The sequence below is a fragment of the Dryas octopetala genome, chromosome 9 (genome assembly GCF_963921425.1).
Source record: "Dryas octopetala chromosome 9, drDryOcto1.1, whole genome shotgun sequence".
Taxonomy (NCBI): Eukaryota; Viridiplantae; Streptophyta; class Magnoliopsida; order Rosales; family Rosaceae; genus Dryas; species Dryas octopetala.
The window spans coordinates 3,177,840-3,199,969 of NC_141374.1; the positions used below are offsets into that span (position 1 = coordinate 3,177,840).

At 39.4% G+C, this 22,130-nt stretch overlaps 1 protein-coding gene and 2 long non-coding RNA genes across 6 annotated transcripts; all 3 read left to right on the forward strand.

The window, feature by feature from the left end:
• Nucleotides 1-6,362: 6,362 nt before the first annotated feature.
• On the forward strand, nt 6,363-10,326 carry LOC147273180 (uncharacterized). The gene is given in 5 exon segments (XM_086228170.1): nt 6,363-6,391; nt 6,500-8,981; nt 8,983-9,393; nt 9,477-10,187; nt 10,318-10,326. Coding segments are annotated over 5 exon segments (3,642 nt in total).
• A 2,090-nt stretch (nt 10,327-12,416) lies between these two features.
• On the forward strand, nt 12,417-20,652 carry LOC147273181 (uncharacterized). Of its 4 annotated transcripts, none has more exons than XR_015124203.1 (5): nt 12,417-12,489; nt 12,654-12,772; nt 19,921-20,144; nt 20,428-20,510; nt 20,607-20,633. It is a non-coding gene; the product is annotated as an uncharacterized LOC147273181 (long non-coding RNA). The 4 variants fall into 4 exon arrangements; XR_015124204.1 differs by having other exon boundaries at nt 20,467-20,510; XR_015124201.1 differs by having other exon boundaries at nt 20,428-20,652.
• A 96-nt stretch (nt 20,653-20,748) lies between these two features.
• On the forward strand, nt 20,749-21,693 carry LOC147273182 (uncharacterized). The gene is made up of 3 exons (XR_015124205.1): nt 20,749-20,842; nt 20,975-21,130; nt 21,447-21,693. It is a non-coding gene; the product is annotated as an uncharacterized LOC147273182 (long non-coding RNA).
• The last annotated feature ends 437 nt before the right edge of the window (nt 21,694-22,130 follow it).

A 22,130-nucleotide genomic window follows, 5' to 3' on the forward strand; every position in this document is an offset into this window, starting at 1 on the left:
ATGCAGAGTCTACACGAATTTAAAACCTAATGCTCATAAACCAAGTTGACATGACCAAAATCGAAATCGAAAACCCGTTAAATATTTGGTCAACATTCGGGTCAAACCTTTTCATAAATTTCAAAAGATATAAACTTTTTAAAATAAATAATTCAAATTCCACTAAATTCATTTTGGTGAAAACAGAATAGGTTATTGAAAATATGTTTGAATTTCCCACCATCTCAACCTCAGAAAATTTGAGTTTCCGAATTGTTCAAGAAAATTTTAAACGTTTCTAAATAATTCTCAAAAATCCATTAAATCTCTTTTACAACAATTAAATTCTAGAAATTTCCAAGGTAATTTGGAAAAAAATTTCTGAGGTCGATCAAATCAATTCCTTTAAAGCCTCTTAAATCCAAAGTTAAATAAAAATCAAATTTATAATGAAAGTTTGGTTCGGGTCTGTTTACACCTGAATTTAGCATCTTGAGCCAATGAAATGGCCGAAGCCCAGTCAATAATGTGTGCGGCCCAAAACACAAGAAAGCCCAAAACCATTTAAGAAAAATCAATCAAGCCAACAATCCATTTCAGATATATTGGCCAGTGACGTCAGCGCCATCGTCACTATCATCAAGCGAGCTCTCGGTGCGCCACTGGGCCCTCTGTGCGCCACTAAAGGATCAGTAGGCTGGCGAGCCCTCGGCAAGGCACGACGAGCGCTTGGCAGCCTTTAGTTCCCGCTTTTCTTCCTTCTCTCTTTTTCTGTGATTGGTTTCTCCCATTCTCTCTCCTCTCCTAATTAGTTGTTGACATATAATATTCGCTGAAAATAGTAACTTCTTCTTCTTCAGCATTTCTGCATATTGCACTGTCTATATAAACAAGCTTCGCACAGAAGAGCATCCATCCACGATCAACCAAAAAAGACCCAGAGTCTCAACAAGCCTAAGGCTTCACTTCCCTCTATCACCTCAAGTCTCTCTCTCTCTCTCTCTCTCTGCTCAAGCAATCTCTCTCAAGCAACAAATCTTCCTCTGCTCAAGCAATCTCTCTCAAGCAACAAATCCTCCTCTGCCAAATAGTTTCCCAGCAAACAAGCTCAATCTCTCCCTCACAAACAGTTTTCCCTCTGTTACCTCAAGCAACAATCTCTTCTCTCTCAATCTCTAAGCAAGCAACTCTCAATCTCTTTGCCAAGCTCTCACAAACAAATACAGTCTCTCTGTTCAAGCAATCCTCCTCTGCCAAACACTTTTCCTCTACCAAAAACTCTCTCTCACTGATTACTCATTTCCTCTGCCAAATACTTTTCCAAAAAACAAGCGGCAAATCTCTCTCTCTCTCTCTTTCTCTGTCTCCCACAAACATTCTCTCAAAAACTCTCACAAACAAATACTCTCTCTCTGTACTTCCCCATCAACCTCACAAAATTGCAAACAGTGTAATCCTATCAAACAGTTTGTCTGGTTCTAAGTTCCATCAATAGCTCCTGTCAAGTTATTTCCCTATCTTTAATTTAATTCAAGCAATTACTTGTTTTATTTTATTTTATTAGCTCTTCCAGGGTACAACTGTCTTGGTATGATATATTTGTGAGAGCGTATCTTTATACCCTCATAAATATTTTGTTTGTACTTTAATTCTGCATTTCTTATCAAATATGTGTGAGTTTATATTTTGTGCTTCTAATAAATGTTGTGCAAATTTTATATTTGAAGTAGAGTAAATTTTATATTTATGTAGAGTGAATTTATATTCATGTTAGCGTATTCTAATATCTTCATGAATATTAAATTCCGTATTTATTTAATGTTGTGTGAGTTTACATTCTGCATTTAATTAATGTACGTGTGAGTTTATTTTTTGGTTTTATATTGTGATTTTCCTTATTATTAATAATATTTAGATATTATTGAACAAGGACGGTTTACCACTAACGTTCATGATATCTAACTATTATTAATGACTGTGAATTTCCATTTATATATATATACAGTAATGATCACTCGCTCACCATAGAGCGGAGAATTTCCCACTCACCTAACCACCCAGCAACGAATTTCAATGATCGGAACCGTCCATATTTTAGAGCATCATTCAAAGATCACCCTTGCAAAAAATTAGCCAAATCGGAAATTGTTTAGCTAGTGTATTATTGTCAACTTCATTTCAACCTTATCTGACGAATTGTGTTTGTCTGCAAATTTTGGAGGACCAAACAATTATCGATTTGGCTAATTTTTGGCAGGGACAACCCTTAAAGATGGACCTACAAAATGGACGATCTCGATCATTGAATTCCCCGCTCTGTGGTGAGTGGGTGGTTAGGTGAGCAGGAAATTCCCTACTCTATGGTGAGCGAGTGATCATTTATATTTATATATATATGATTTGTTAGTTTATTTTCTGCATTTTTTAATTGTGAACTTCTTTATTATTAATAATTTTTGGATATTATTAACGACGTGCGGACTACCGCCATTTTCTATAATATTCGTCCATTATTAATAATTTTGATTTTCTTTTACTTATATATATATAATAATTATATATAATTAAAAAAGTCCTTGTGGAACAAGGCATAAAAAAGAACCCAGGCCGAGAAGTTGTTCCTCGATCGGCCGCACAATCATCTAATTAGAAATCAGAACATGGCGTGCAAACCATTAACGGCCTCTTGGCCGAAACTCACATGATCCATGCCAAGCTTGACAAAACGGCCTTTGGGCCAACCCGAGTCCAATTCATTATGTATCCGGCCTTTGGGCCGTGAACAATGGCACGCTCGCAACACATTTTCGCCAAATTACAAGAGGACTAACAAGTGTTCCTCGTTCAAGGTTCTCGAGGCTCGAGCCCTGACGAATTTTGAGGGTAACAGGGTCGTTACAACAAGTGATTGTACATCCAATTAGTAACCTCTGAATTAACCAAAAGTGATATGGTTACCTTAATATTATTTCGTGGGTCTGATACCCTTTTGGTTTGTGGTTGGGGTTGGCTGTTGAAAGTTAATTAGAAGTGTTTTCTTCATGTATTACAGGTAGGGATAGTCTAACTTAAAGGGGAGACTCTGCCGAATTTTCGATAGAATTCTTTATGTAGATTAACATCGATCCCTACATCAATCCCTAATGTAAATGAGGTAAGAGGGCCTGACATCTTATCGTTGTTGGACTTTACAAGATCACTCCGAGTTCCAGGGTGGAATCTGGGGACAGTCATGTCACATAAGATGTTATGCTCAATGGTTTTCTTACATAACCTTAGTAGAGCAATTATCTTTAGCCATTTTCAATGATTTTCTATTATTTTGAAAATAACAATTAATAGAAAACATTTATTATGCAAACTTGATCTAGTAATTTGTTTTCTTTCTTCCTAGCAACATATATATTTAACCACATGGTGAAAAATTGGGCGAGTTGGGTGAGGATGACCCCAATCTATGGAACATTGACAATTCCACGTATAATATTTTGAGAGATGGTTGTTAGAGTTTTTGTAGATGATGTAGAGAATTATGTGTGTTTGATTACAAAAAAGTGGTCTTTACCACGTGTCAAGCCAGGGAGCTGCCACGTAGTATGTAGTTACGCGGGCGTGCCACCACCGAAGGATGCTACCTCAACGGAAAAAGGAAGAATCTCGGCCGAAAGGGGATACGACCCTTACTGAATTATGTTCAAACGATGGTTTGGCCAAGAGAAAGGAAGGTCCTTCTCAGCCCGGGGTCTTTTATTGCCTAGTCAACACTAGGACTTCACTCACTTGCTTTAGTCTAACCCTATGATTGAATTCAAAAGTGGTCACTACAGGACTTACAGTATTGGGACTTAAATAGAAACAAAAGACTTTAATATGGAAAATAAATATGATGTGATGAAGCTGAGGTTGGTAGCTAATAGTGGTTCTCACTACAAATCTTGCCATAACTCAAAATCTCATTTGCACATCCTTCGAGTAAAAAGGAAATGACTTTTCAACACTTCAAATAACTAGAATAAAGATAACAGAGAAAGGACAAGTATATCTGTATCATGAAATAAATAAACTAACACATAAAGGGGAAGAGCAGGGAAACCCTTTCAAGTATCATAAATGAGTCAACACGAGAATGGAAATAACTTAAATAAGCTGACAAATTGGAAATAAATACAAAAGATCTTTGTTTGTTATACTAAAGACTACCTAGTTGATAATTCCATAAATATACTCATTTATGTACTCTTTTTACTTAGGTTTTATAGAAGAATTAGATTTAAAAAGGGCTTATTACTTCACTTTTCTGATTTTCAGCTTTTTCTGCGCTCATAGAAGGTTTTTAAGGGAAAATCAACTTTTCGGAGGAATTTTAGCGCAAGGCCAATTGGAAATGAAAGCTAACACCTTGAAGTTCAATCTGTGATTTTTCTAGAATTTATTACCGAGCCAATTGGTACAGTTTTACAAGTAAAGTTAGCTCACGTGCAGACAGGACAGTTTCGTACATGTTACGTGAATATGAAGAAACGGAAGCCTTCCCGACTTTTCCAAGTTACGTGCCATATATGGTTGGAAAGATAAGACATTTATCTTTCTAAAATATATTTTTACTGATTTTTCTAGAAGGCCGAAGATCCCCAAATCGTGTGACAATTGGGCTGAGCTGTATTTCCCTGTGAAGTTAGGAATTGTGATCTTTACTTTCCTATTTGGATTCCTTGTTTACCAAGACTTCTTGGACGATTTTTCAGTCAATTTGAGGGTTTAGGACTTTGATTTAAGTCATATAAAAAGTCAGCCAAGGCCCCATACAAGGGGATTCACGTCCTAAGGAGAGCAACGGCAAGAGGAGAAAGCTGCCAGCGAGTTCTTTCTTTTCCTTTCTTCTTTGAATTTTCAGTTCTTATGTATTTATTTTTGAGTTCATCCAAGAACATGAGTAACTAATTTCTTGTTAGTTAGGGCTTAATCTTGAAGCCCTAAACATGATTTCAATTCTATAAACAAGTTTGAATGGATTTTTCAGTTTCTACAAGAGTGATGATTTCGGTTTCTCTATATTATGTGAATTCTGATATTTTGATTCTTTGAGTAGCTAACTTTGAAGCATGTATCGGAATTAAATTGTTGTAGAACATATGTCAACTGCCATATTGAATGTGCTCTTGTTTGCAACGAATAATTGGGTTAAGAACTAGTTATGAGAAATCGATTCTTGAATTCCTAATAACAAATGCCATGTTTTAGGGTTTTTGTGACACTCATATTCTCTTTGATCTTAATGGATTTTTGATTGTTAATTTGAGTAGATGCCATACTGGATTTCAATTAAGAATACACGTATTGATGTAAATGCCATACACCTTACATACACTTAAGAGAGAATCATACAACTAGAGTCAAATGCCATGATCTTGTTGTGAGTGTCGTCATCATATGCTTGCTAGAAATTGATTATCTATTGTTGTTTATAGATTGATGGATTGTTTGGACGTGGATAGTGAGTCCTAGCTATTGTTCTTGATTGATTTTAAACCAATTTCTCTGAAACTCTAATTTAAATTCTGTTTAGTTTTCTTTTCCTTGTTTTGTTTTATTTACAAAATTAAATCAAAACCCCTTTGGTGTTGGCGTGTGTGTGGAAGTCCTTGTGATTTCAATCTTTATTTTGTTTTCGTGTTTAATTGTGTTCTAGTTTTCTTTGTGTGACATTGATAAACATCTCTTTAGATTACAATCTCTGTGGGAATGACCCTTGCTTGCTTACTATACTATCATTTGATTTGTGCACTTGCAAGGTTTTAATATTGTTCTTAAAAATCACCAACAAGTTTTTGGCGCCGTTGCCGGAGATTGTTTATCTAATTAAGTTTTGTTTTCAATTTCAGGTATATGCTAGGTCGTCGTTCTCAAGGTTCCAAGCTTATACCATAGGACCCTGAACTAGAGAACACACTTCGTTATCTCCGCCGAGATAAAAATATGCAAGCTACACTTCCAATCAAGATGGGAGACGAGTTGGCACTTAACAACCTCACCCGACCTTTGAAGGATTTCACGGTTCCTAGAGCTGACAGGACCGCCCCCGGATTCCACCTTGAAACCCGGAGAGGTCTTGCGGGAATCCAAGTTCAAGGAAAAATTCTACCAAAAATTCGGCAGAACCCCCCCTGAAAATGGACTAACCCAGAAATTTCAAAACCTGTTAAAAAGCACTTCTAATCCGCAACCACCTCTACCACAACCAAAAATAAGATTTAAAGCCCACCACAAGTAATACAACTCCAATCAGAGCATATCTAATCCACTATACAATTATATCTCATTTTATTTATTTCAAGGGAAACCTTAAATCCTAATATATCTATAAGCTAGAGACGAGAACTCGAATGCCTCGATGTGGTACTGTCCGACCTCGGTGATCGCTACTACCTGGGGGGAAACATGAAAAACAAAATGTGAGAAAAACCCTCAGTGAGTGGACAGTTAAATGGAAATGGAAATCAAAGATTAAATATCTTTTCAGAAATCAAAGATTACACATCAAGGATTTCTTTGCCGTGTGCACGACTATACACAATGGAGGGATTAGTGATGAGGCAATCCGACTGCGTTTGTTTCCATTCTCACTCAAGGAACAAGCCAAGGAGTGGCTTTATTCTTTACCTAGTGCATCTATCACCACATGGACAGAATTGGCTTCCAAGTTCCTTGCAAAGTTCTTTCCAGCTCAAAAGACAAATCGTATTAGGAAGGAGATCATGGGAGTGCAGCAACTAGATGGAGAATCATTTCATGAGTATTGGGATCGGTTTCAGAGACTCCTAGCTTCGTGCCCTCATCACCAAATTGAAGATTGGCTACTTATGCAATACTTTTATGAGGGATTACTCGATTCAGAGAGGATGATGGTTGATGCTACTAGTGGAGGAGGCTTGATGAACAAGAGTGCTACTCAAGCTAAGGAGATGTTTGAGAACATTGCAGCAAACTCTAAACAGTTTAATTACCGGAGAGCTCCCCCAAAGAAAGCAGGTGTTTATGAGGTAAGTGTTAGTGATATTGGTCCTCAAATAGCTAATTTGACTAACCTTGTTAAGCTGTTAATCCCTCAAGCACAAGTGTGTGCTGTGTGTGCTAATTCCGGACATCCTACGGAATCTTGTCCAAGTTTGTATGGTGATGGAGAAGAGATGGCTCAAGCACACTATATGCAGCAACAAAAGCCAAGAAATGATCCATTTTCTAACACCTATAATCCGGGATGGCGGCAACACCCTAACTTTGGATGGAAGAACAACCAAAACGTGCAAACAACACCGGTTCAACAAAATCAGTTTGTTCCTCAACAAAATCAGTTTGTTCCTCAACAAATTGCACCACCACCACCTCCTAGGCAAGGTAAGTCTTTAGAAGAGTTAGTTAATTCTTTGGCATTAAGCACTCAAGGTTTTATGCAGGAAACAAGGCAAACACATGCACAAATGTCTATAGCAATCAAGAGCCTTGAAAACCAAGTTGGACAAATTGCAGCCTCTTTGAGTCAAAGAGAGCCAGGACAGCTTCCAAGCCAAGTAATTCCAAATCCTAATGGAGGTTATGAAACTGCAAAGGCGATTACTCTTCGAAGTGAAAAGGAGGTGGGAAAGGATGACAGTAAAGAGAGAAATTCAACCAAAACTGTGGCTGCCCCCTCTCCCAAGCTTACGATTCCAAGTGACAACTCTAAGGTAAGTTCTCTTTTGGATCATTCGATTGCTTCAAAGATTCCTTTTCCTCGTAGGTTTTTGAATTCAAAGAAGGAGCAAGTTTCAAAGGATATCCTAGAGACTTTCCGAAAAGTGCAAGTGAACATTCCCTTGCTCGATGCGATCCAGCAAATTCCGAGCTATGCAAAATTCCTCAAAGATCTTTGTACAAATAAAAGGAAGTTCAAGGAGCATGAAACCGTGGCCTTGAGTGAAGAAGTTTCAGCTGTACTATTGCGTAAATTGCCTCCTAAACTAAAGGATCCAGGGAGTTTTACTATACCTTGTCTTATTGGAAATCAAAGGTTTGAACATGCTTTATTAGACTTAGGTGCTTCAATTAATTTGATGCCTTTTTCTGTTTTTGAATCCTTAAATTTAGGTGAGCTTAAGAAGACTTCCGTGAGCATACAATTGGCTGATCGATCAATCAAGTATCCTAAGGGAGTGTTGGAAGATGTTTTGGTCAAGGTGAATGAGCTAATTTTTCCAGTCGACTTTTTAGTGCTCGAGATGGAGGACGTTCCTATTCCTGGAAAAGACCTTCCATTGATTCTAGGACATCCATTCATAAGAACAGCAAGGACAAAAATTGATGTGTATGAAGGCACTCTCACAATGGCATTCGATGAAGAAACCGTGGAATTTAAGGTATTTGATGCTTTAAAATATCCTAATGACGATCATGCTTGTTTTTCCATAGATGTACTTGAGCAGATGGTACAAGAAACGTTTAATGTATCACAAGGAGAGACTCCATTGGAAAGGGCACTCATCCATAGCCCTAAAACTGTGAACAAAGAGGGAAACACAGCTGTTCTTGAAGCTGTGAACATGCTTGAGGCCTTGCCTCCCCAAAGAGGTAAGTCTAACTCTATTTTTGAGCCTCTTCCGTTATCTACTAATAAGCTTGTTTCCTCTATTGTGAAGGCACCACAGGTTGAGCTAAAACCCCTTCCGGAGAACTTGAAATATGCATATTTAGGTGACGAAACGACGCTGCCTGTGATCATTGCTTCAAATTTGAGCACATCCAAAGAAGACAAACTAATTCGAGTTCTAAGGGAGCACAAGACTGCCCTAGGTTGGACCGTTGCAGACATCAAAGGAATAAGCCCTACAAAGTGCATGCATAGGATCCTTTTAGAGGGAGAATCGAAATCTACAAGGGAAGCCCAAAGGAGGCTGAATCCGGTGATGAAAGAAGTCGTTAAGAAGGAAGTTTTGAAGCTTTTGGAATTGGGAATTATATACCCCATTTTCGGATAGCAAGTGGGTAAGTCCCGTCTAAGTTGTTCCCAAGAAATCCGGAATTACTGTTGTGAAGAATGAAGACAATGAGTTGGTGCCTCAAAGAATTCAAACGGGTTGGAGAGTATGCATAGACTATAGAAAGCTCAATACCACGACACGTAAGGATCACTTTCCGTTACCATTTATTGATCAAATGCTTGAGCGTCTTGCAGGTCATAGTCATTATTGTTTTTTGGATGGATACTCTGGATACAATCAAATTGCCATTGCTCCGGAAGATCAAGAAAAGACCACCTTCACCTGTCCATTTAGTACGTTTGCTTATAGGCGTATGCCTTTTGGTTTATGTAACGCACCTGCCACTTTTCAACGTTGCATGATGTCAATTTTTTCTGATATGGTGGAGGAGATAATTGAGGTATTTATGGATGATTTTTCTGTTTTTGGTGATTCATTGATATTTGTCTTCACAACCTCTCTTTAGTGTTCAAAAGGTGTCAGGAATGCAATTTAGTGCTCAACTGGGAGAAGTGCCACTTCATGGTACAACAGGGTATTGTATTAGGTCACATTATCTCTTGTAGGGGAATTGAAGTGGACAAGGCAAAAATCGACATTGTGAGAAGCTTGCAGCCTCCCAAAACCGTGAAGGAGATTAGGTCATTCCTAGGACATGCAGGGTTCTATAGGCGTTTCATCAAGGATTTTTCAAAGATATCAAGGCCCCTATGTCGGTTGCTTGGCAAAGATGTGGAATTCGAGTTTAATGAAGAGTGCTTGGCTGCATTTAACAAGCTTAAGGAGCTTTTGACATCTGCCCCTATCATGCAGCCGCCAGATTGGAATTTTCCCTTTGAGTTGATGTGTGATGCCTTAGATTATGCAGTGGGGGCCGTGCTTGGACAAAGGGTGCACAATGTACCACATGCCATCTATTATGCCTCCCAGACTTTGAATGATGCTCAGTTGAATTATTCAACTACGGAAAAGGAGTTGCTTGCTGTTATTTTTGCTTTAGAGAAATTTAGATCATATCTTATTGGCACTAAAGTAATTGTATTCTCTGATCATGCAGCACTTAGGTACCTCCTCCACAAGAAGGACGCCAAGCCGCGACTGATTCGGTGGGATCTCTTGCTTCAAGAATTCGATTTGGTGATTAGAGACAAGAAAGGGAGTGAAAACGTGGTGGCTGACCATTTGAGTAGGCTGGTGCACGGATCCAATGAAGAAGAGGACATGCTTCCTCTACGTGAAAGTTTCCCCGATGAGCACACTACTACAAAAAAGCTCATACATATCACTACATTAATATCAGTTTTAAAGGTATTCGATATAATAGGGTTTTTAATATCGCTTATGTGTTTTTTTTTCAAAAACTGATATATATAATATTTTATAAATCACCAAGTTTTTCAATATGATATCTTAAGTTTCTCAATTTACTTAACTATTCATTAAAAGTGATATATAAAATAAAAAACTGATCGCAAGCTTAGTGCCAAGAAAAAAGGCGCTACTGTTCATAGAACTTAATTTCTTTTTTTTGCCTAAAACAGAACTCAAAACACGACCTACACTCACTTCTGTGACTCTGATAGAGCCACATCCAGACACACTCACACTCTCTCTTTCATCGCGACCTCCTTCATCTCGACGATCTCCTTCATCGCTAGGTACTCCTTTCATCGATCTCCTTCTACTCTCTATCTCTCTCTTTTGTTTCTCACTCAAGCCCTTACTCCTCTCATCTCTCTCAGCAAAACCTAGGTCATCCTGATATCAGCTCGTCTCTTTTCTCTGCGAATCCCTGGGGTTAGATTTCTTCCATCTCTCTCTCTCTCTTCTCTCTTTCTCTTCTTCTTTCACCGTTTCTTTACTTCCCTCTATATCTCTCCTTTTCGCAATCCTTATCTCTCTTTCTGAAAACCTAGTCAAATCTATATTGCAAGAATTTGAAGCCCTGGTACCTGAGAATAACCTGGAAAGAAAGTGTCGTTCATCATCTCCGGTACCTGCGCCGTCACCCTGAGCTTCAGGTTACTCATCTATTAATTTCTTATTTATTTTCTTTTAGGTTTTGTTGATACGGCCTGGAACATTGGAGTTTTTCTTTGGGGTTTCCATACTTCATTTATTTTTTATTTTTGTGATTCAATTTGGTTTGTGATTTTATTAGTTAATTTTTCTATTTAATACATTTGAGATTACTTTAGGGTTTATGACTCTAGGCGTGGGAGGACAGAGGTGGTTCCTGTTGAGATTACTTGCATCCTGTAATTGTTTGATCAATGTTCAGCGGGAACAAGCCAAGTTGTAGACAGCATTCACAATGGTTATTACAAGTTGAACAATGCCAAGTTGAAGACTGAAAGTTGGCATTGTTGTCTTCACAGGTAAGCTTACATTTTGTTTAATATAAAATGTCTTGTTAGATCTAGATTGCTGGGATGATATTTTCATATGTTAATTGTGTAAACTCAAAGTTTAATAATCCTCCACTGGTCCATCTTGCCAAGTTCCCATCTCCTAAGAGGTTGCTTTTAATTTTTGAAGCATTATTCAAATATCCAATGCTACAGCACCAATCAAGTTGTTATGGATCTATTGATATACTCAAGTTGTTATGGACGTAGAATGAAATCAATTTGGTATTTGTTCATGTCATAGAAAGCATTTGGAGCTAATTTGTTTGGTAAATCAACCCCATGCTATGTAGTGTTTAAGCTAGAAAGTACTTCATCATCCTAGATTCCAGCGGTAAATCTATTTCTTATTCTTTGCTAGTAAGATAATTATTTGTGAATGATTTTCCAGTCTGACCTACAAGTTGAATTCCCATGAAAACAAAATAGCATAATTAATTGGGTAGTAATGACTAGTTCTGTTGTTTGTCTCGTACTTCCCCTAACCAAAATAGGAGTGAAAAACAAAAGATAAATGTATTATGTATTTTTTTTTTTTGTTCAGGTTAGGAATAACCCTGTTGCATTGCTTGCTTTATGCTGGTAGTATTGGGGTTCTGATGGGTTAGGATCCAATGTAGTATTTGCTCACTCTATTTATACTCTCTAAATTGTGTCGTATTTCACCTATTTCTTTATGGTAGGTTTTTCCTTTTTAAATTGTTGAACATTCCCTGTTTGGCTTTCCTCAGGATATGGTTGTTCTTCCTTACAAGGATAGGATTTAACCTTGATGGTAATCGGGTATGTGTAACAATCTGTAGACCATTTTTTTTTTGTTTACTTGGGTTCAAGTAGGAAAAATGACATGGTTATTATTCATCAGAAAATACAATCTCATATTGTGTATTGTTGTATATAACCTTTTAAGTTATATAGGTTAATTGTCTTGTCTGCCGCCTATTGCTGTTATTGTTGCCACTGTGTTCTAGAAAGCTACAAAGTGGTCAGAGCGAAAGGAGGAGGCTATTGCAGAGCTAACCAAGCTTGCTTCAACTAAAAGAATATCCCCTGGTGATTTTACAGAAATATGTCGGACGTTAAAGAAGGTACTTATTTATTTTTAGTTGAACAAACTATTTTCATCTTCCAACCTCAACATTGTCCTTTGTCAATTGCATTTCCAATGTAACAGTACAGCTGATCTACCACATAAATGATTTTTTTTATCCTCTACAATCTCTTTCTCTCAATGCCTATCTTTTTCCCGCAGCTCATAACAGATGTGAACATAGCTATTGCAGTTGAAGCCATCTAAGCTATTGGAAATCTTGACAAGGGTTTAAGAACTCATTTTTCTGGGAGTTCACATTTCTATTGCCAGGTTTACTTGTAAGTTTGTTTGCTTACTTTTTACCTTAGGAAAGGAAGGAGCATTTATTGGTATAATTTGTTCTAAGAATTGTATTACAAATTTTAAACCCTCTTGAAACACCTCAAACCTCGAGCCATGAAAATACTGAACATCAAACTGTTAAATCTGCTTTCTCTTACTTTTGAGCCATACACAACAACATAAGTAAATATAATTTGTCAAAAACATTTTAAACAAACCAGTAAGTAAAAACAATTAAATAATTTTCTCTGGGTCCCACTGCCTCGTCTTCTCCCCACTACTTCCTCAGCCTGCTTAACCTGCAAAACAACTACAACCACACTGCACCATATCCATGGTGCACCGAGTCAATCAAACAAATAACTCAGTAAGCTCACTAGAGCTCGTATAAGTGAAATGATGAAATAATTATCCTCAAATTGCATATTTGATAATGATCCACAATATAATAATAATAATCACTCCACCATTCTGGCCAATCAATTGCCAAATCGTCAACTATTAACCTTAACCTCAATCATTCACATCCTAATTAATAACTTCAAAACACAATTATATGCCTATACCATATCTCTAACTGATTCACGATAATCCAATCCACTCATCATATTCCAAAATCTTTCGACAAATCATCAACATTCTCATCCTCAAGACTCAAGCCTAAACTTAACCAAATCCTAGCAAACACTGCAGACAAGCAACCAAACAAACAAACAGACTATCTAGTTTCACTCACATCACTCTTTGAGATCCCCCCAGCTTTAAAACTTCTTTCAAAAATCTCCTTTCAAAAACCATTTTTAAATCCCCTTAACTGTAGATCAAGCTCTGAACTGAATTTATCCTTGGAAACTGATATCTCGAAACACTTATTCTTAAAATTCACATCATTCTCGTACCTGTACTATAGACAATGTCCTGGCCACAATCCCGCGCTCGGGCAGGCTCAAATCCTAGCCATAATCTCGCACATAGAGGTCATTCTGTAAGAGCAGAACCGTATCCTGGCCACAATCTCGTACGGAGGGGTCTCTCCGCACAAGCAGGCTCGTATCCTGGCCACAATCTCGTACGGAGGGATCTCTCCGCACAAGCAGGCTCGTATCCTGACCACAATCTCGTACGGAGGGGTCGCTCCGCACAAGCAGGCTCGTATCCTGGCCACAATCTCGTACGGAGGGATCTCTCCGCACAAGCAGGCTCGTATCCTGGCCACAATCTCGTACAGAGGGGTCGCTCCATACGAGCAGGCTCACATCCTGGCCACAATCCCGTGCATCTTACACAGGCAGGCTCGACCGGTCAACACGTGCATTTACACAGCAGTCTTTAAATATTCTTTTCTAAATTCTCCTTATCAAACCCACTCACTGTTTACTCCGAACTACACCAAACCTTTCCGAGATTGATTCCTACTCACGACCCTTCACTTGTTTGTCACTCAAATCATACCAATACTTTTTCAATACTCAATTCGATCAAATCGGTATAATAATCGCCTAATCATCATTTATTTACTTCGACAATAAACATTTCTTTCCTAATTCAGCAATTTTCCTCAGGACAAACTCTAAAATTCCAAATTTATTTCCTTAACCTCAGATCCTCATCAATTCATTCTCATGATCCAAATCCTACCATTAGCCTTCCTAACATAAAGCAATACAAACACACATAACAGACCATTCACAATTCAACTACGTAAAAGACCGAAATACCCTTCACAGTGCCTTTGCTCGGATACCAAATCCGGCAGCATAACGGCATCAGGAATGAGATTCCCGAGCCCGTGTACCTGTTAAGACCAGACAGCCAACAATATACAACAGATTCTTTAACTAGCTGTTAAACAACCGAAACGAGCGGCCAACCACCACACACGGTGGCTGCCCGGCCATAACCAACACACAAAAGTAACCCCAGATAGTCACCGAACCTAGAATTAAGCTACTAGGACCCTAAGGAAGTGGAAAAGTACAAGAACCATCCAACCCGCCGCCACGAGAGGCGAGGACAACGGTGGCAGCGGCGGCACAATCCTAGGAATACCCGAATTCAACTCCAAATAATCCTAATTGCATAATAAAACCTTCAATTTGCACAAAAACAATTCAAATTCAAGTCCAATTTCAAGAAATTCGAAATATAACAAACACCCTAAAAATCAAATTTTCAATTTCTCAAAATTGGGAAAACACATCTTAGGGAAAAGATAGCCCGTACCTCGAAGATCATTTTTGACAACTGGACCGACGGCCAAATCTCGCCAGAAATGGCCGAAATCGGCGGCGGAAGCCGGCGGTTGGCTTGGCTTCCCGAGCTCATTGCTCCGCCGTGGGGCATCGTCAGGGCAGGAGGACACCACGGCTGAACTCGCCGTGATGAGAGGAATGAGACCCAGTGGGTCCGGTGTCGCATCGTGGCCGGAAAACGCAGATCGCGGCGAGGAGGATCGGCTCTGTTTCGCGTCGTTTCTCCATCGGGGGTGGTCGCCGGAGCAAAGGAGTGGCATGGCTGAGCTCGCTGGGGCCTGGGGAAGAAAACCCAAGTGGTCGCCGCCCTCAAATCTGCCGGAAAAGGTGAGTCGTCGCCGGAGGCCCAATCGGCCTGAACTGGGTTCGATTTCTGGGGGTTTCTGGGCTAAACGATGTACAGAGGAAGGAGGAGGGAGGAGAGGCGAGCTCGGAGAGCTTTCGTCCGCCTCCATCCGCCGCCAGACGCGCGCCCAGGCGCCGGTGACAGTGCGGCGGTGCTGAATGGGCGAGAGAGAGAGAGAGTATCGGGGAGAGAGGAGAGAGAGTGTGAGAGAATCTCCAGAAATTTCTGGATTTTTGGGTATTTAAAACCCACTCCTATAAAATTACAAAATTGCCCTTCCCTTCAAATGCTCGTATCTTTCAAACCGTAGCTCCGATTAACGCGTGCCGCGTGTCTACGAACTCGTGGACTCAAGACCTTTCCAACGTGCCCAAAGTCAAAGATGAAAGTCCATTATTTTTAAAAGTCAACTTTGGGTCGGGTCGTTACAACCTTCCCCCCTTACAAAAATTTCGTCCTCGAAATTTAGCATATATCGTAACAGACAAGTGATGCCCAAACTCGTACCTCCTATCGACCTCGCTGATCCCTCTATTGACCACGTGCCCACGTGATTTGTTTAAGTCTCACCATGCTTCCGCTGCGCCGCTCTGATTGACCCTCTGATCTCTTATTAATAAACTTACTCAACCTTCCAACTTCTCTAACTTCAAACCTCATACTAAGTCTCAAACTTCCAACTTTCCTGAACTTGCTGAGGAGCAGAGAGACGATGGCAGACGATGGCAGTGCAGGAGACATTTCTCAAAACTTTCTCAAACATTTTCATGGCTCAAATAAAATACTTTTCTGAAATCACTTGAAAATCATTTTCTTTCTCAAACTTTCTGTAACATCACCATTCCTCACCCGGGCAGTGTGGGATCACTCACTTCTGCTCACCTGGTAGCTCGCCACTGCCTCGCGCAGCCGCCCACTCAGGGTCTTGGTCCCTGGGTCTTGCAATCCACACACTTCCGGCCGGGTCTTGCTCTGATACCATTTGAAACACCTCAAACCTCGAGCCATGAAAATACTGAACATCAAACTGTTAAATCTGCTTTCTCTTACTTTTGAGTCATACACAACAACATAAGTAAATATAATTTGTCAAAAACATTTTAAACAAACCACTAAGTAAAAACAATTAAATAATTTTCTCTGGGTCCCACTGCCTCGTCTTCTCCCCACTACTTCCTCAGCCTGCTTAACCTGCAAAACAACTACAACCACACTGCACCATATCCATGGTGCACCGAGTCAATCGAACAAATAACCCGGTAAGCTCACTAGAGCTCGTATAAGTGAAATGATGAAATAATTATCCTCAAATTGCATATTTGATAATGATCCACAATATAATAATAATAATCACTCCACCATTCTGGCCAATCAATTGCCAAATCGTCAACTATTAACCTTAACCTCAATCATTCACATCCTAATTAATAACTTCAAAACACAATTATATGCCTATACCATATCTCTAACTGATTCACGATAATCCAATCCACTCATCATATTCCAAAATCTTTCGACAAATCATCAACATTCTCATCCTCAAGACTCAAGCCTAAACTTAACCAAATCCTAGCAAACACTGCAGACAAGCAACCAAACAAACAAACAGACTATCTAGTTTCACTCACATCACTCTTTGAGATCCCCCCAGCTTTAAAACTTCTTTCAAAAATCTCCTTTCAAAAACCATTTTTAAATCCCCTTAACCGTAGATCAAGCTCTGAACTGAATTTATCCTTGGAAACTGATATCTCGAAACACTTATTCTTAAAATTCACATCATTCTCGTACCTGTACTATAGACAATGTCCTGGCCACAATCCCGCGCTCGGGCAGGCTCAAATCCTAGCCATAATCTCGCACATAGAGGTCATTCTGTAAGAGCAGAACCGTATCCTGGCCACAATCTCGTACGGAGAAGTCTCTCCGCACAAGCAGGCTCGTATCCTGGCCACAATCTCGTACGGAGGGATCTCTCCGCACAAGCAGGCTCGTATCCTGGCCACAATCTCGTACGGAGGGGTCGCTCCGCACAAGCAGGCTCATATCCTGGCCACAATCTCGTACGGAGGGATCTCTCCGCACAAGCAGGCTCGTATCCTGGCCACAATCTCGTACGGAGGGGTCGCTCCATACGAGCAGGCTCACATCCTGGCCACAATCCCGTGCATCTTACACAGGCAGGCTCGACCGGTCAACACGTGCATTTACACAGCAGTCTTTAAATATTCTTTTCTAAATTCTCCTTATCAAACCCACTCACTGTTTACTCCGAACTACACCAAACCTTTTCGAGATTGATTCCTACTCACGACCCTTCACTTGTTTGTCACTCAAATCATACCAATACTTTTTCAATACTCAATTCGATCAAATCGGTATAATAATCGCCTAATCATCATTTATTTACTTCGACAATAAACATTTCTTTCCTAATTCAGCAATTTTCCTCAGGACAAACTCTAAAATTCCAAATTTATTTCCTTAACCTCAGATCCTCATCAATTCATTCTCATGATCCAAATCCTACCCTTAGCCTTCCTAACATAAAGCAACAAACACACAGAACAGACCATTCACAATTCAACTACGTAAAAGACCGAAATACCCTTCACAGTGCCTTTGCTCGGATACCAAATCCGGCAGCATAACGGCATCAGGAATGAGATTCCCGAGCCCGTGTACCTGTTAAGACCAGACAACCAACAATATACAACAGATTCTTTAACTAGCTGTTAAACAACCGAAACGAGCGGCCAACCACCACACACGGTGGCTGCCCGGCCATAACCAACACACAAAAGTAACCCCAGATAGTCACCGAACCTAGAATTAAGCTACTAGGACCCTAAGGAAGTGGAAAAGTACAAGAACCATCCAACCCGCCGCCACGAGAAGCGAGGACAACGGTGGCAGCGGCGGCACAATCCTAGGAATACCCGAATTCAACTCCAAATAATCCTAATTGCATAATAAAACCTTCAATTTGCACAAAAACAATTCAAATTCAAGTCCAATTTCAAGAAATTCGAAATATAACAAACACCCTAAAAATCAAATTTTCAATTTCTCAAAATTGGGAAAACACATCTTAGGGGAAAGATAGCCCGTACCTCGAAGATCATTTTTGACAACTGGACCGACGGCCAAATCTCGCCAGAAATGGCCGAAATCGGCGGCGGAAGCCGGCGGTTGGCTTGGCTTCCCGAGCTCATTGCTCCGCCGTGGGGCATCGTCAGGGCAGGAGGACACCACGGCTGAACTCGCCGTGATGAGAGGAATGAGACCCAGTGGGTCCGGTGTCGCATCGTGGCCGGAAAACGCAGATCGCGGGCGAGGAGGATCGGCTCTGTTTCGCGTCGTTTCTCCATCGGGGGTGGTCGCCGGAGCAAAGGAGTGGCATGGCTGAGCTCGCTGGGGCCTGGGGAAGAAAACCCAAGTGGTCGCCGCCCTCAAATCCGCCGGAAAAGGTGAGTCGTCGCCGGAGGCCCAATCGGCCTGAACTGGGTTCGATTTCTGGGGGGTTTCTGGGCTAAACGATGTACAGAGGAAGGAGGAGGGAGGAGAGGCGAGCTCGGAGAGCTTTCGTCCGCCTCCATCCGCCGTCGGACGCGCGCCCACGCGCCGGTGACAGTGCGGCGGTGCTGAATGGGCGAGAGAGAGAGAGAGAGAGAGTATCGGGGAGAGAGGAGAGAGAGTGTGAGAGAATCTCCAGAAATTTCTGGATTTTTGGGTATTTAAAACCCACTCCTACAAAATTACAAAATTGCCCTTCCCTTCAAATGCTCGTATCTTTCAAACCGTAGCTCCGATTAACGCGTGCCGCGTGTCTACGAACTCGTGGACTCAAGACCTTTCCAACGTGCCCAAAGTCAAAGATGAAAGTCCATTATTTTTAAAAGTCAACTTTGGGTCGGGTCGTTACACCTCTCCAATGTTTCAACTGTAAAATCAAAGCTCCTATAAAAATCTGTACAAATCAAAGTGATTAAATAAATTGGTGTGTGGTAATTAAAGCATATGGTAACCTTTTTTTCAACTAATTTCCTAATCATTTTTGAGGTAGATGGTTCTTTACATGTTGAGTTGAGGTTTTGTTTAAGCCCCGATTTGAAAGAATCCATTGAGAGTATGTATAAAGGTCAACTATGATTTTTCTTCCTGATGCTATTACTTACATGGTTTCTTTTATATGATATTTTGTAATTTTGATCTATCTGAAGTAATGAATATAGTCCTCTCCCCTGAGGTTGGAGTCTCCACAACCAAGATATTAAGAAACAATATGTTGAGAAAGAAATAACTAAATTCTTTTTACTTTATTCTACATTCTCTTAAGGAGGCCCTTAGAAATTATTATAGAAGCCTAGTGCTTTATCTAATGACATAAGCAAATTCAAAATTTTTGATGTTTAATGATTTATTTTTTCTTATGTTTGTGTAGCAGACAGTTCTCATTCAAGTGGGTAGTTGTCCTATGAATCAGTTCATTGTGCTGATATAACTTTATTTCTCACATATTATATTTTCTGTTTACTTAATGCAGGGATTAAATATGCAACAAGGTTTTCAAGAAACTTTCGAAGATGTTTGGTGTTGTCAATACTTTAGGGAAAAAGAACTCTCAAAACATACACATTCAGATTTCTCCTTGTGGTAAAAGTGCTACTCGGAGTTGTAGGATGAAACCCAATTTAAAAGCAGCTCTAAACCACCCATCTTCTCATTGTATCTCAAATTCTGATACTCAGCTTTTCCACCGAGTCACTGGTACACTACCTTTCTTAGCTTCTTTTACTCATTCTGAATTTTTTTTTCTTCTTCTTTTTCTTTATGGAATTACTTGTTTATGGACTATGGTCATCTATATTTTGTGTGTGTGTGTGTATGTGTTTTCATAACCAATACATCAATGATGTTGCTTATGTTTTCCTCCCCTGTTAAAAAAATATGCTTGAAAGTGGCATTTAGATTTGGTTATTTATTTATTGTTTTCAGCCTTGTATTTTACTAACAAGTTCAGTGCCTAAATGTAACCACTCTTTGATATAAGTCCACTCTTTGATCAACCTACATGGCAACTCGTTTTCAGCAAGGAAAAAGCAATCGTGTTTTCTTGGTGCCTTACAATTCTGGGTAAGGGTGTTTAGATGATTAACTGATTTTCTTGAACCTTTTTTATGCCTGCCATTTTTTCATGCATGCTAATTATAGTGATACCCTTTTTGAAAGGTCGCATTGGATGTTGACCATAATTACTGAAGATAAACATTGTACTGTTTGCATAAGTGTTTACTGAAGATAAACATTGTTTATATGTACTCTGAGTCACATTTGGGCAAGAGAATGTCGGCCTATGATGGCAGGAAAAACTTATATACAGTTGGGTCATTGCCATTTGATTCAAAGGATTTTTTGGTTAAGTTACCTGAAAAAGATGGTCGTGCTGGGCCATCAGGTTCAAAGAGGTATTTTCCCAGTGAGGTGTCACCGTGTCACTGCTTGTTTGTCTTTTTGTTTTTCTTTACGTATTTTTTTATAGTTCTTTCTGGGTTTTGAACTTCATTGTATTTGATTGCTCTACTCATTTAAACCTGCAGGAAGGATAGAGAGTTTAAGGTGGCTGTCAAATTGGCATCTCTTGTTTCTCCTTGCTTAATCAAATTATAAGATTAAGCACTATACTTTCTGTTTGCCATCTCTTGTTTCTCCTTGCAGTAAAGAAGGGTTCCATCTGAACCTGCCTTAAAAAACTGGTCAGTACCAAAACCACACTTGGCCATTATCATGGTTGTCAAAATTCTGTTTTCTACATGCTATATATTGTTCCTTTCTTATGTAAGCATTCAACTTGTACTAAGTTCTCTTTTGTTTGTCACTAATAATACATCAAACTTAACCATTCTACTGCATGTCTAATTTCTCTTAACCTTTGAAAAGTTGTCTAGCATTTATTTCCCATGGTGTTAGTTATGTGAATTTGCAAAAGCTAGCTGCAAGCATTATTTTAGTATGAGCAAGCTTTAAGCTACCTTACTATTGAGCTAATGCAATTTTCCTTTGTGTTTTCAGTGGAGCAAATCAAAGATCAAGCGATGCAATTACACCAAAGACCAAATTGATGATGTTCGAGAAGAATGGGGTGACTTTGTTACTTGAATTATGTGTAGGCTTAGGTATATGTGGTGATGGCTGGATGTGCCATTTTGTGGATATTATAGAACTTAGATCAATTAATTTAAATGCTGCCATGCCCATATTTTGTAAAGGGGAATAGGGAATTGCATGCCTACTGCCTAGTTTTTTGGAAAAATGCATGCCTAGCCTACTACCTAATAGTTTTTGTAAAGGGTAGTTTTAAGTGATGCCTAGCCTAGCTAGCTTAGACATATTTGAAGGAAGGGGTAGTTAGAGATGATGAGATCTCCCCCTAATTTTTGTGATATGACAACTTTTGGGTCCTTTGAAAAATATGACATTTGATGAATGGAATGGATTGTTGAATGAAATGAATCAGTTTAGCTTATCTATGCAGGTAAAATTGGCCACTAAATAAATATGCTCTAGATGGTTCAATGGTGTTAACCAATTATATCAGTTTTTTGAAAATAAACCCGATATCAAAACAGGTCACATAACCCTAATTTCGAAATATATTAGATCAATTCTAATATAAAAACTGAAATGCTATAGAGAATAGATATCTATTTTGGGAAAATAAACTGATACCAATCATAGCTTCGTAATCAATTATAC